This window comes from Megascapheus bottae, chromosome 30 (assembly GCF_031878675.1).
Source record: "Megascapheus bottae isolate mThoBot1 chromosome 30, mThoBot2.hap1, whole genome shotgun sequence".
In the NCBI taxonomy this organism is placed as follows: domain Eukaryota; kingdom Metazoa; phylum Chordata; class Mammalia; order Rodentia; family Geomyidae; genus Megascapheus; species Megascapheus bottae.
The window spans coordinates 10,651,885-10,666,143 of NC_143538.1; the positions used below are offsets into that span (position 1 = coordinate 10,651,885).

Consider the following 14,259-nt stretch of genomic DNA (forward strand, 5'->3'; position numbering starts at 1 on the left):
CCCCCATTCAAGGACTTGTTGATCTCATTCATGGATTTGTCCAGCTCCCTTCTTCCTCTTCCCAGAGTCCTATTGCTAGATGTGTTTTGGTCATTTTACTGCTAATTAACACCACCCTGATTAGGTAGGGTCAGGAAAATGACAGCCATGCAAGACGAAGTTGAAGGGGTTAAGTAAGTGTCTACATTTTACCAACTGGTAGGGATGTACTAACTGTAGCATTCTCCTAACAAGCTTTGACTGTTTAACCTAATCAGAAAGGATTTAAAAGTGGGCCTTTGCCATTTTGTAGCTAACAACACACTACAGCAATCCCCCATGGTTGTGCTCGGTAGCTAAGGTATTCACAGTCCCAAAGATCACGTTGATTTCCACTTATAATGCTCTCTGGAAGGAAGCATAATCCAAAGACTGAAAATATAAACATAAGAACATGCTAAAACAGGTAATAGTGTCCCTTTACATTTCTCAATAGTCAACCTTTTCATGAAATGACTGTAAATCCATTAAATGCCATAATTAGTTCATCCCTGAGAAGTTGTCCATAGAATGGTCGTCAACACGGTTAAAAAAATCATAACTACAACATGTAATGATGGATTGTTCACTCCAGACGGTACTAACCAAAAAATAAAAACTTTGAAATAGTTTCTGAAGTATACTATGGAGTATTCCCTTCTATGGAAAGTCATCTTACGGAGGTTGCAACCCCCCAAAAAATGCCTAACAGGTTAGCCATGTTCTGTTACACGCACCGATATATCCGTGCATGTATGTGCGTGCATACATTTAAAAGACATGAAAAATTCTCGCGTGTAAACGTGTGTGTGTGTTGTTCTGCTTTGTTTTTGCTCCTTACAGAAACACTCTTCTACCTCATAACCACTCCTGATGGCTTGGAGCGAGCGTGGATTTGGCCCGCAAAACTGCAGGGCTGTGGGTTGTGGTTCAGTGCCAAAGTGTCTTGCCTAGCAAGCACAATGCCTTGCGTTGGATCCTTGGTAGAAAAAGATTGACAGACAGACAGACAGACAGACAGACAGACAGGGAGGGAGGGAGGGAGGGAGGGAGGGAGGGAGGGAGGGAGGGAGGGAGGGAGGGAGGGAAAAATATGCACTCAAATGCAGATGAAGCTGCTTATGAATACATCATTGCGAGAACTTACAGTAAGGCGAAATAGTTCAATGCGATGATGACACACAAATATCTAAAGCACCAAAAGGCCACCCAAACAGTACTGATCACCTGAGAAGAGCCAATCTCAGGACCAAATTGGAACTGCAGTCGTCATTGGCACCAAGTCAAAAGAACGGAATGTTCTTTGAACCCAAGAGGCTGGACGAGCAGCCGCCATCCTCAAACTTTTCCAAATGCTCTCAAAAATCTGCCCTGGGACAATTTATTTTTTCCTTTTCAAAATGCCCTCTGCCTCTTTCTCTATATGTAAGTGAATGCACCTACATATAGAGTTGTTGTGGGTTGGAGAGGTGGCTTGCTTCTACTCCTGCGGTTGATTTTTAATTTCAAAGTGAAATTTGTCTTTATTTCTTCATACTCTAGCATCCTCCAAAAGCCAAGAGATGTATAAATGGTATGTATAGGATGTCATTTAAAAAAAATAAAAGTAGAGCCTTGGAACCATCTTAGGGGAAGGTTGATTGATGTCTTAAATTACATAGCATATTACAGTCCCTGTCAATACCGAAGAATAAATACTTCATTTCCCTACACTCAAAAAAAATTCTTGAAAAAAAATCTCACAGATGTAAAATAACCATAGCTTTATGAAGATGCCTGTTGATATACAGTAGATATAGATTACTTCTTAACATCAAATGCCCAAGTTAAAAAATTTAATAAAACAAGGAATCCATCAATGCCTTCACAAACTTGTTTCCTTCAATGTAATAGGTGTGGGTTTGAAAACACTGGCAGAGAGACAAAAACCATATAAAGCCAGCCCCATTTCAAAAGCACCAGGAGATCTTTGCTATTTAAAATAACCTCCTGATGATGCCATCTGTTGAGCAAACACCAGTTTATCAAATGAAAGGTTCACTTACATCATAAGAAAAGCTTCAGAAATGTGAAGAGACAATCTTGGAGTTACAAGACATAAATGAATCAGAGCAAAAGGAGACACAAGGCCCCAAGCCAATCCCATACATATTTCAGACAATGAATATTATCACCACATACCACTGTCTTTTGAGAATCAATTCATCTCCATGGTCATCAAATAATAATCCAGACCGAGAAGCTGGGAAGACAGAATAGAATCTCCCAGCAGAAATAGGCATCTATTTGAGCTGATTGTGGTAAGATATCCTGAAAGAGTGTGCCTGAGTTTTATAATCCCCCTATACCCTTTCTCTGATACTGAACAACTTGGAAATCTTTTTTCCTAAAAGAAACTCTACTTCATCTAAGAGAATTCTCAAAAACAACCCCCCCCAAATAATAATAATAAAATAAAACCAAGTAGGGGGCAGAAATCTCATATTCCAATTGGGAAACCTGTCTTGAGCCAGGCTGTGGGACTTGCCAGCTGAATTCCTGTGTGCACCTTTGCCAAGGCATGACTGCTGGGGGAGGAGGGGAGGGTGGGGGATTGCTGAGGGAGCAGGCAAACACTGCCACCTGCGGCTCCTGTCACCTGCAATTAAAGTAAGTGTGATGGAGAGTTGTTTCTACCTTCCCAACGCCTGGGTCTTAACCGCTAAAGCATCCTGGAACTGGCTTTTCCTCCTCTCAGCTCACTATCTAAATGCACATTGAAAGCATCCCAATGGTAACTCTCAGAGTGAGACTTATTGTCTGGCCACAAAAGACAGCAACTAGCATGTTCTGCTCAGGAATGGAGCACCTGTGAATCCGCCAGTGGAGAAGGGTGTGCTTTCTAAAGCCAGTGGGGCCTGGATTTTCAATCCCAGCTCTGTCTCTTTTTAACATATGGGCTCCTACACATCCTCCACCTAGGGAGGCCTGTTTGTCTACAATGTGCAAAGAAGAGAGCAATCAGGACCTATAATCAGGCATCCGCAGGTTGCTGTTGGAACCCTGAGACCTGGCACCACGGAACAACACAAAGGTGCTAGGAATGTGACGTTTCCGATGAATACTGAGGATGTTTGGGCTTTTCCACTGCCCTCCAGACCCCATAATGATACAGCTCGTATGCACAGTTGCCCTGTGAATCTCTGGGGGAGGGCTCAACGATACCCCGTGCACACCCCGACACACCCAGAGGTGCAGTCGCTTCCACACATAGTATTCATGTATATTAGCACACCCCTCCGTGTGCTTTATCTCGAGATTACCTGTACTACACAATTTCAGTAAGCATAATTCGGGTGCAGATAAATGAGTGTGTGTACATGACATATATTTCAATGAAGCATATGCAAATGAGTTGTGGGTAAATGAAATGTAAATAGTTGTAACCCTGTGTTGGTTTAAGGAATCACAACAAGTGTGGGGAAATGCCTAAATTTATTTAATACAGATGTCACGTTTTTTCCCCCCAAATCTTTTCAGTCTTTTGTGGGCTAAGTGTATGAATGCAGAAAACATGCAGATACAGAGAGGCCAGACTGTATGGCGTGTGTAATTGATTGCTTTTCCTTTTTCTTTTTCTGGTTTTCGTTCTTGATGATACCCTAACAGAAATATCCCCTATCTACAGGCAGTTTCATAAAATCTAGGCTTTGGAAAACCAGTGAAAAGAACAGCAGCTGCATTTCCCTTTCTGTGGGCCTGAGACATCTGAAGACATAACACAGCGGCCTGCCTTTACCCGCCTGGCTCGGGACTGGGGTAGGAGGTGGTGTCCAGTGGAGACACACACTGAGAACACAGCAGTCAAGAAGTGCAACCCTGCCAGAGTTGCCTTCCCACCCGTCTACAAGTCCTCCCTCCTGGACAGCCTGTTTCTATTCATTTCGTCTAATCTTTCTTGAGATCAGACTGGCAGCCCATTAATCATTTCTGTCACCTCCCCCCCCCCCGAACCCCCAACTCACCACCACCTCCAAAACCCATGGCAACAGATCTCTGTTTTTCTTTTACAAAAAAAAAATCACAGAGCCAGAAACTCAACTCGAGAAGGAGGAAATCCTCTGGTCCTCCTGGCGGCTGGCTGGAAGAAGCCACCAATTGTGTTCATATTTCCCCTTTTGCCCAGAATTGCACAGAACATTATGACGTGGAAAGTTTTGAAAAGGGAATTCAACTGAAGCTGAGGAGGTAGAAATTGAAGCTCAACCCACTGAAGAGGACCCAAGATAAGAAAATGGCTAAAAAAACGGAAGCACAAAGAAGGATGTGGGTTAGCAAATTCCTTATTATTGCAGCCAAATAGTTAAGAACCTTAGACAGCAAGAAGGTATAATAAAGATTAAACTGCCATGTGGCATGTCACAAGTCTAATCTTAGCTACTTGGGAGTCAGAGATGGGTGAGATTGTCATTGGAGGCCATGTACCCCAAATCTCCCCCCACACTCCCCTAGATAGACTGCAGAGAAAATAATGGACATGACATTGACTGAGATGGACAATACTCATAAACTGACCTGTGGAACTGAAAACCTTTGTACAGCCAAAGATTAAAGGATCAAGAAGTACACACAGGGCTGGGAATTTGGCCTAGTGGTAGAGTGCTTGCCCAGTATGCATGAAGATCTGGTTCACCTTCTGGGTACCACATACATAACAAAAGCCGAAAGTGGTTCTGTGGCTCAAGTGGTAGAGCTCTAACCTTGAGAAAGCCCAAGGATAGTGTTCGGGCCCTGAGTTCAAGCCCCAAGACTGGCAAAAAAAAGTACACCACACACACACACGCGCACACACGCGCACACACACACACACACACACACACACACACACACACGCCTGCACGCGCACACATACACGCACGCACAAGTTAACAAGACTCCATCTAAACAAAACTGGGAATGGTAATGCAAGCCTGTTGTTTCAACATCATTGGAAGCCACAAATAGAAAGATTAGACCCTACGCCAGCCCAGGCATATTGTGAAACACTACAAGAAAAATAACCAACACAATGAGACACTGGAAGCATGGTTCAAGTGGTAGAGTGCCAGCCTAACAAGTATGACAACATGACTGAATTTAATCCCCAGTACCACCACAAAGAACAAGACAGCCAGCCAGAGGGAGGGAGGGAGGGAGGGAGGGAGGGAGGGAGAGAGAGAGAGAGAGAGAGAGAGAGAGAGAGAGAGAGAGAGAGAGAGAGAGAGAGAGAGAGAGAGAGAGAACAAACCTGCAGACAATATAGATCCTCTAGGTCCTGAAGTGACCAAACAAAAGGGTAGAAGAAATATCAAATACATAATTTTCTACACCAGAATGACACAGCAATAGCCTGATGGGGTAGCTCATTTGCATCTAGGAAATATAATGGTTTCATGCCTGTGGGATAGGGAAAAAACAAAAACACTGAGACTATTGTGATTATAGAAAATAGAGACAGAAGATCCATGTCACATGCAGAAATTACAACCTAGATTCACTCCTCCATCTTTGAAGACTATCTCCTACAGGAATCTCTGCTCAGTACAGCTTAATGGCACAATACCAAGAATGTGAGCTTTACCACTGGAGGGCACAGTAGACATTGCAGTCTGACTTAGTGTCAGTCCATTTTGAAATGAAGAGAAAGCCTGGCCTGTGAAAGGGCGGTGTTGTGTCATCTGTGAAAACCCTCCACAATTTGGGGACTCTCACTGGTAGACTCTGGTGGCTTACTCTTTTGAGTCTGTGGTTTTATTACCTCATACTACAAAGAGGTGGGTTCTCCACTGTGACATTTAGTCCAACTGAAATATGTCCTCATCCGCTAAGTTCCACATGGCTGGATGTGAATCAGTTTCCCACGTCCATGTGACTCCCAGAAAACCTAAACTGGACTAACTTAGGTATAACTTAGTCACGTGGTTTTCCAGGAACCATCGACACTGTGGGCAGCCGCTGATGCGAAGGGAGATAATCAAAAATGAGAAGATGAGACAGCCTTGGCTATTTAAAAATATCTCAGAGCCAGCTTCCTTACGCGTGCCAAGAAACAGAATATGAGTAGGATTTGCTAAGACCAGATTTCCACTGTTAACTTTCACCCTTAGGGAAGGGTCCAGTACTAATCTCTTCCCAATCTCCTATGCCATGAGATCTCCCAGACAGCGCGGGAGATGAACTAAGTTGAATGTAAAAGGAAACTTACCGCGAATGCTATTGTGCTTCGCAAGGTGGATTCCCACTGCAAACAGCCCTTGAGGAACTGTATCGTATTCCAGATAGACATAGAGAGTCTTTTGACCCGGTCTACATCTCTCGACAAAATCTGATTTAAAAACATAAAAAATAAACACATACTCTCAATACTTCCTGTAACATCGGGTAGATTGGTTGTCTATATTATAAGAACACGAGTGAGGGTTGACATTTCATTTCGGAGGCAACTGAACAGTTAGTCTGAAACTCCCAATTACTCTAAGTACGCTGGTCCAGAAATGGATAAGAAAATAGAATTCTGAAAGGGAACTTCAGTCCTGCCCCTTCCTCCTTGTGCAATCTTGAGCAAATCTCTTAACCTCTCTCACCAGATGGGGTTCATAGCACTTCTCCTCTTACAAGTGGCTGTGAGAATTAAGGGCCTAGGGGGGTTAAAAGAAAATACCTGCCATATAGCTAATCAGTTTGAAGTATTTATCTCCAAAGCAAACGTTTCAATGCTGAGAACTGTGAACATCTCATGGGGAGCTCAGTAATGAGAAGCACAGAAGGAGAGTCCTGACACACCCCGAGATTTCAATCCCCAATTCTCTCACTGCTCTCAGAGCCCAAAGCCACCCCACATGGAGATCTTGTTTTGCCCAGGAAATGTCTTCTCTCCCAGTGGTAGGCAGATTCTTTTCAATTTGTCTGCAAAGTAGAGGAGCCAACCACCCTAAGTCAGGTTTTAACTTTCAAGCAAACAGAGAGAAAGGTAATAATAATAACAATAATAATAATAATAATGACTCCGATTACATAAAATAAATATCACCCACAATGCTGTGGCTAGGCAAATCAAAACATGCAGCCCTTTCTCTTTCCAAGACAGGGAAAAAGCCTTGCTCAGCACACCCAGAGGCTCTTCTGGGAACAACAGGATAAGATACTTTTACATCCCACAGCTCTGAATCCTCCACAGCTGCTGTCCCCAAAGGAAATGGTGGAAGTAATAAACACTTAGGAAAAGGGGACATGTTGTTCTGTTGCACAACTCGAGAGGGACAGTGGGGACAAACCTAGGGTGTGTCTAAAAAAAAAGGAAGGGGCAGGGGGATTGTGAATAAAGCTATAAAGGGTACAGTCAAAAAAAATTAAAGAAAAGTGAAACTTTCTCCTCTGATCCTAAACGTCACTATTTGTATTTATTTATTTTGCTGTTTAATGGAAAGGAATTGAAGATGATGGACCAAGGAGGCCAGGGCTAATTCTTTACGGGGGAAAATGTCAACAGGGTCCAGATTTAGACTATGTCTATGTCGTAAGAACAGTCTTAGGTGAGTCTGTAGACCACAGTTCCCATAGCTGCACTGGGTGAACTTCCTTTACAATCACCAAGGAGAAACCTTCCCTGGACCCCAGAGACTGAAAGATAAGTCAGCACACAGTGTTCCACGATGGAAAACAGAAAACAGCGTCTAGAAAATGAACATCCTACAAGCATGACAGCTTCTTCTTTCCCCTATGGATTTCCTTTTGTGGAAGATCGTTTTTGAATGCAGGGCCTAACTTTTCCCTTAGCTTATCTGTTGAAGGCTAGAGCTCACCCACTCGAGCTACTGTTCCACTGCTAGCTTTTTTGCTGCTTGCTTGGAGATGAACAGTCTCCTGGACTTTTCTTCCCAGGCTGGCTTTGAACCATGATCCTCAGATCTCATCCATCTGAGTAGCTAGGATTACAGGCATAAGCCACTGCCCCCTGTGCCCTCAGTAAGCTATCTGAAACCCTCTCCTGGGATAAGGACAATGACAAAGAAGTAGAGAAATGAAGGAATAGGGAAGGAGACAGGGGTTGGTGGGCGAGGAGGAGAAACAAGCCAAGTTACAATGGGTGACTTTGATGCCAGGTAACAAACTGTGATGACAGACTAGTTATGAGTGACCCAGACTCACCTTCTTTGACAGCTTGCGGCTATCTTCAACAAAGCGCTTTTCTCTGGGCGTGAATGTCCTCAGACTTGCTTTGACCTAGAAAGGGCAGAATATATATACAATTTATATATATATTAATATATTATATACTATATAATACATAGTGCACATATTATATATAATGTATTACAATGGTATGGTATATATTAGATAGCTAAATACAGATATATATATTTACACATACACACATACAATGGGACAGTAAATTATGTAGGTGTCTAGATATTCACTCATTGAGGTTAAAGGAGGAGATGCATAGGAGAAGACCACAAAGGCTCAATAGTTATTTGCATATGATCATATAAAATATCTCATGCTTAAGACAGTGCCCAGAGTTCTAGTGGTACTGAGATTTGGAGGATATAGAGATATAAAATGGATTGTATACTATATTTATTATATGTTATATTCTTCAGATTGCAGATCATAGATTAAATAGATACCACATTGTACTGTACATTATTTTCACATTGTACATCTATTGTATAGGGTTCGTATATAAAATAAATATTTTATACCATATAAGATTACATCATTCAGGCAATTATATATTTATGTAGTCTACACATTATAGAATGTATATAAATATTACACACACACATATCAGGACTAATGGTACTTGTAATCTGGGAGGTTCAGCATAGGTTTTTATGGCACAGGTTTAAGAGACTGCCATCCCCTCTTCCCAGTTCTGAAACCTCTTCAATTAACTCAAGCTTCTTGAGGCTGGGACTGTCTTAGGAAGAGATGATCCAGTAAGACTTACCGGATTATATATGAGATCCATTTCTAAGTAAATCACTCCTTTAAATGCTTGCTCTAAATCTTTATTCTTCAATACATAACAGTTTGGTTGCCCATCTCTAATCTGTTTGAACCAAAAGATGGAATCCATATTAGTACAACCTTTGTTTACTGGTTTGGGTGGTAGTAGCTTTCAAGTTAGGATCTAGTGGTTTGTTTGTTTGTTTTTTATAGTTAGGCAATCTACTCCTCCTTCTCCCCCCTACCCAGTGACCCCTGGCTTCTGGTACAAACTTTGTCACTGAAATGGAATAACTAAAGCTAATTTTGGCAAGGGAGAAAATGTAGAACGATTACTGATGAAGCAAATATCCAGCAGATATTAAATCCATCAACATTTATTACTAGAGTTCTTTATCCACTAGGAAGATAAATGAACAATTACGCAGGTCGAAACTGGTGTGTTGATTGGTGCATATTAGGACTAAACTGCACAAAAAGGGTTTTTTTCCTTTTCAGCATCTCAGTGGTGACACATTTCCACATATTCAGAAATGATAGCTTATGAAATTCTGGCCCATCTTCTTCCAGACTGACATGGGGTGAGAAGGGAAACCACAGACAAGCAAATTGTCATTCATTAGAAGAGACGTGGGAGGTAAGATGTTTCAGTGCCGTGTGGGTCTCTGAATTAGATTCTGAAGCTGCAAAGAAAACTAGTGCAAAAGCTACAAAAATCCAAATAAAGACCAAAGTTGAGTTTATTAATAATGCATCCCCGCCAGGGGCCTTTGACAAATGCATCACAGTAGAGTTACAATGCTCTCACATCAGGAGAATGAGGATGAAAGGTTATAGCGGACATTCTTTGCCATTTTCTAACTTTAACATTATTCCCCAAAGAGAGCATTAAAAAATATTTTAGGCAATAAAGGAACTTTTTTTTAAATAAAGGGAGCCGGGAGCCGTGTTTCTCAAAAACAATGCACAGTAAATAAGTCAATCAACTTAGCTCTACTTGAGGTCAAAATCATTCGAAACTGCCCAAAGGGCCAGCCAATCTTCTAACACGCAAATCCTTCCTCTGTCCACGCTCTGCCTGTGTGTCCCATCTTTAATCACTGAGCTACCTGAAGACAGAGCCTACATCTAAGAAAAACAACTCCAGTACTATTTTAGAAAGTATTCAATTCCCACGGAGGGCCAAGTTCATTAGCTGGGCTTAATCATTTTCAGATTTGGTAACAGTCATACATTTTTATACATGGTAATGGAATGGACGGATAGACAAGCAGGTGGGCAGACAGATGTATGCATACATACATAATACATACATACTATATAGATAAGACAGATGGATAGATAGATGCATACATACATATGTAAATATATATGGCAGGCAGGCAGACAGACAGACACACACACACACACACATACATATCTAACTATACAGATAAGATTTTAAGCAGCATGTTTTTAACTCTAAAAGAGCCATGGCAAACTTGGGTTGACTAAGTGTTCCACACAGGATGGTAATGATCAATCATTTAACTTAGGAAATGCACGAGCATGACATCTGAGCCATATTTTAAACAACTATCAGTGTCATTACAGGCCTTCACACAACGTGTTCTTATAAACAGTGAGGGAAATGAGTTGAATCCGTCATGGGGGGAAACAGCAATTGCACATTACAAGGGAGAGGTCATTTTCCTTCCCGAAGTCACCCCACCTCTCTCCAACTGAATGGCTTTTCTACAGAAAGATGGCCTTCCTGGCCAGTGATGGAGAGGAAAAGGGCTGCCCCCGTAAAGACCCCGCTTCCTTCCTCCACGGTGTCCAAACAGGATCTGCAGTTTCCACGCCGATACACAGTCTCACTTAATAAATTGTGGGTGTTAAAGTTGAAAGAAATAAATACAGAAACTGAACGTCACTTAGCCAAGGTGAATATGATCCAATTGTATTTATTTCAACCCACAGGCATTGTAAGCCTAGCTTAAAATTTCCATGGTTTCTTAAGGAACAGGGAAGGTCAACAGAAGAAATCTTTTATAGCAAAAGGAGGTTTTTTTTCCTTTTTTAATTTGGTCAGTGGCCATATCCTGTTACTCAATGTCCTAACCATTGTGTCAGCAAAAACCAGTGTCCACCTAGAAGATGAAAGCTGCCATCAAAGCGAGATATGTAATTAAGCTAGCCACGCTTAGCACTTAACACATACTGTCTCAAAGAGTTTGAAAACTACCACCAAGAAAACCTTAAGTCCTTTCAACATTCCCAAATGATACTGCCGTTCCCATAAGCAGAAATCAAGTAGGAACTTGGTTCATATCTTTTCTTTTTATTGAAATTTCATACTCTTAAAATAGCTCTAACAAAATTCTTAATTTTTTGCTAAAATAATAAATGAGTTTAGTGACTTTATTTTGGATCTGTCAATATGATTTCCTAATAAATATATAAATATATTTGGGTGTATGCCCCATTTTTTATTGCTATACAGTATTCAAAATACAAACTAAAAAAAACCAAATTATTGATTCTATTACAAAACCCATATTAAGGTTTACTTTTTTTTAAAGCCATTATGTAAAATGTTGCTTGGAAAGTGGCGAAAGGTTGGAAGAAGAGAAAACACACTTGTTAGAAATAGACATGGGTTAAAAACGGGTATATGGAGATAACTGTTAGTAAATACTGAAATAACAACAGATGAAATTGTCTTTTGAAATATTTTCATTTCCACTGGCTCTATAAGACTCAACCTGCAACACAGAAACACAGGCTTAGATTGTCTGAAACACCTGAACTTGCCAAACTCAGCCAAGAGAGCATTTATAGGCTAGGAAATTAAATTGAACCACACACATCCCCTGCCTAAAGCTAGGTTTCTTATTTATACTTAAAATAATGGACATCTTGCCCAAGATGTGTTGGACTCATAAACGGATAGATCAAATTGCAGCTGCTTTGTACAACTACCTAAAGATAATAAAAATACAATTCCATTTTTAAAGCCTCAATATTACCTCTCACAGTGTATAGTTTTAAAACATCTGTTACATGGGAAAATGTAAGCACCATCAAAAGAATATTTGAAGGAATAATGACATATGTATACCTTCATCTCTAGAAATGAGAGCTGCTTGAAACTTACGAGTACTTTCCTATCTAACAAAGTAAAAAAGAAAAAAAAAATGCAAGACTTTACGGGAGGCCTCCTCATTAACTTGGAATGTCTTTCTGGGATGAGATCTGGAAAGAGTTCATGTTGTGCAAGAATAAGGGTCATAAATAAAAATCCTAACTTCACTTTCCCAAAGCAAACTTCCTGAAGTCACTCACAACCCCTACTGTCACATTCACATTTGCACAGGCAAGTGGCATGCTGTTCTAGGAAACACCATGAGAGAAAGACTCCCCACAATGGTGGACCCATCAGCAGAAAAGCTAGCGTCGCCAGGACCTTTCTGTCATTTTCACATACGATATGACTAATCAAAAAGCCTTGCACAGGAGCAGAGTAACAGTTCATTTCTAGCATAATTAGCCGGTGAAAAAGAGAGCATTCAGGAAACCTTTCTTCTGAGGGTTTTGAAGCCAAAGCAGAAATTGCTGAGAAGATAGGCTGGGTTGAAACTTGAAACTGTGATCATTCTTGAATGTTTTAGTGTTTATTCTGTGTCAGCTAATATTAACCCTTCTTAAACTGTAAATGCAGTAACCTTTTTATATATTAATATATATATATATATATTTAACCCAGCAGAATGGAAGATGCCTGTAATCTCAGATACTTGTGAAGTGTAAATATGATTCAAGGCCTTCTCAGGCAAAGTCAGTGACATCCGAACTCAACAACCAGGCAGTCGTCAGGGCCCAGGTTATAATCCCAGCTACTCTGGACGCCGAGGTAGAAAGATCAAAGTCTAATGCTGACCAGGGCAAAAAGCTAGAGACCCTTGCTGACAGAAAATAAACAAGCTAAAGCAAAAAGGGATAGAGGCTTGACTGAAGGATGGGGCCCCTGCCTGCCTAGTGTGAGATCTTAGTTCAACCCCTAGGACTACAAAACGTAGAGGGAAACAAAAGCAACTGGTTTAGGCTCTTACTTAGTCTTTCTAAAAAAATAAAATAAAAATTATGGTATCTGAGCCCTCCATAGTCTCTATACTTCAGTTAATTCATTTGTAACCACTTGCACACCACCCAATGTGTTTAATTGTAGATTTATAGGTACATTCTTAATTTACATATTCCCCTCGTCTCTTCTGATGAACCTGGTAATTAAATGGCTTGTCCGTTTCATTGGTTCTTTGAAGAGGGAAGGAACTAATATGTGGAGTGATTGATTATATCCATTGTTTTCTATATTATTGCCCTTTGATTTTTCTTTTCATTTTTGTGTGTTCCTTGGGTTAATGTTCTTTTTCACTGTTGGGACGTGAACCCAGTGCTTTTGCACCTATCAGGCAAATGCTCTGCCACTGAGCTACAGTAACAAGCCTTGTCCTTTTTTATCTTCACAAATTCCTTCCTAATTTATTTTATTCATGACTGTTTCTTTTGTTGAGGCCCTTAATTAATTTTCAATGTTTATGTCTGTTGAATGGCAAAGCCATTCTAGATACGAATTTCCTGTGAACAATACTTTGGCTTTTTTTCCCCTTAGGTGCTATGTATAGTATTTGTCAAATTTTTCAAGAAGTTTATCGTTGTAGATCTCAATATCCACATTAGGAGCTTGGGATATCTTTCCCACAAAGTAATTCCACCTTTGTTTCTCTCATTATTTTAAATTCTATTTTTTTCACAGTAGTGCAACCACAGTGTAATTTAGGATCTACTGTGAAATTTCCCCATGGGTATTTGGGCAGAACATGTCCTATTTTACATATGCATGAATACACCTACAATATATCATATTACCAGCATATTGTCTAAACTTTGCCACTCCTCTGCCTGAGAAATGGCTTAGATAGAGAAGGAAAATTCTAGAACCCCAGGCCTAGCATTCTAGTATCCGTCAAGGCCCACAGGGAGGTTTAGCAGAGGATAAGTACATCCTAGAATATGGACTGATCAACACTGAGGTTTTCAAGAATTGTCAGTCTGACCAGAGGGTGGTGGCACATGCCTATAATCCCAGCTATTCAGGAAGATGAGACCCACAGAAACTCATGCCACACACTGTATCAGGAAGCCTGCACGGCTCTCTGAAGCTGTAGTAACTCAGTTTCTGACATCAGACTACCTAAATCCCTACCCTTCCATGGCCAGCTACATACA

At 40.8% G+C, this 14,259-nt stretch overlaps 1 protein-coding gene across 1 annotated transcript in view; it reads right to left on the reverse strand.

Moving 5' to 3' along the window:
* The window catches only part of Mctp2 (multiple C2 and transmembrane domain containing 2), a 112,099-nt gene that overhangs the window by 33,347 nt on the left and 64,493 nt on the right, over positions 1-14,259 (reverse strand). Inside the window, exons 15-17 of the mRNA XM_090321719.1 lie at positions 8,990-9,091; positions 8,185-8,259; positions 6,242-6,361 (exon numbers count right to left, since the gene is read on the reverse strand). Coding sequence (XP_090177845.1) covers positions 6,242-6,361; positions 8,185-8,259; positions 8,990-9,091 — 297 coding nt within the window. The remainder of the gene's footprint in view (positions 1-6,241; positions 6,362-8,184; positions 8,260-8,989; positions 9,092-14,259) is intronic.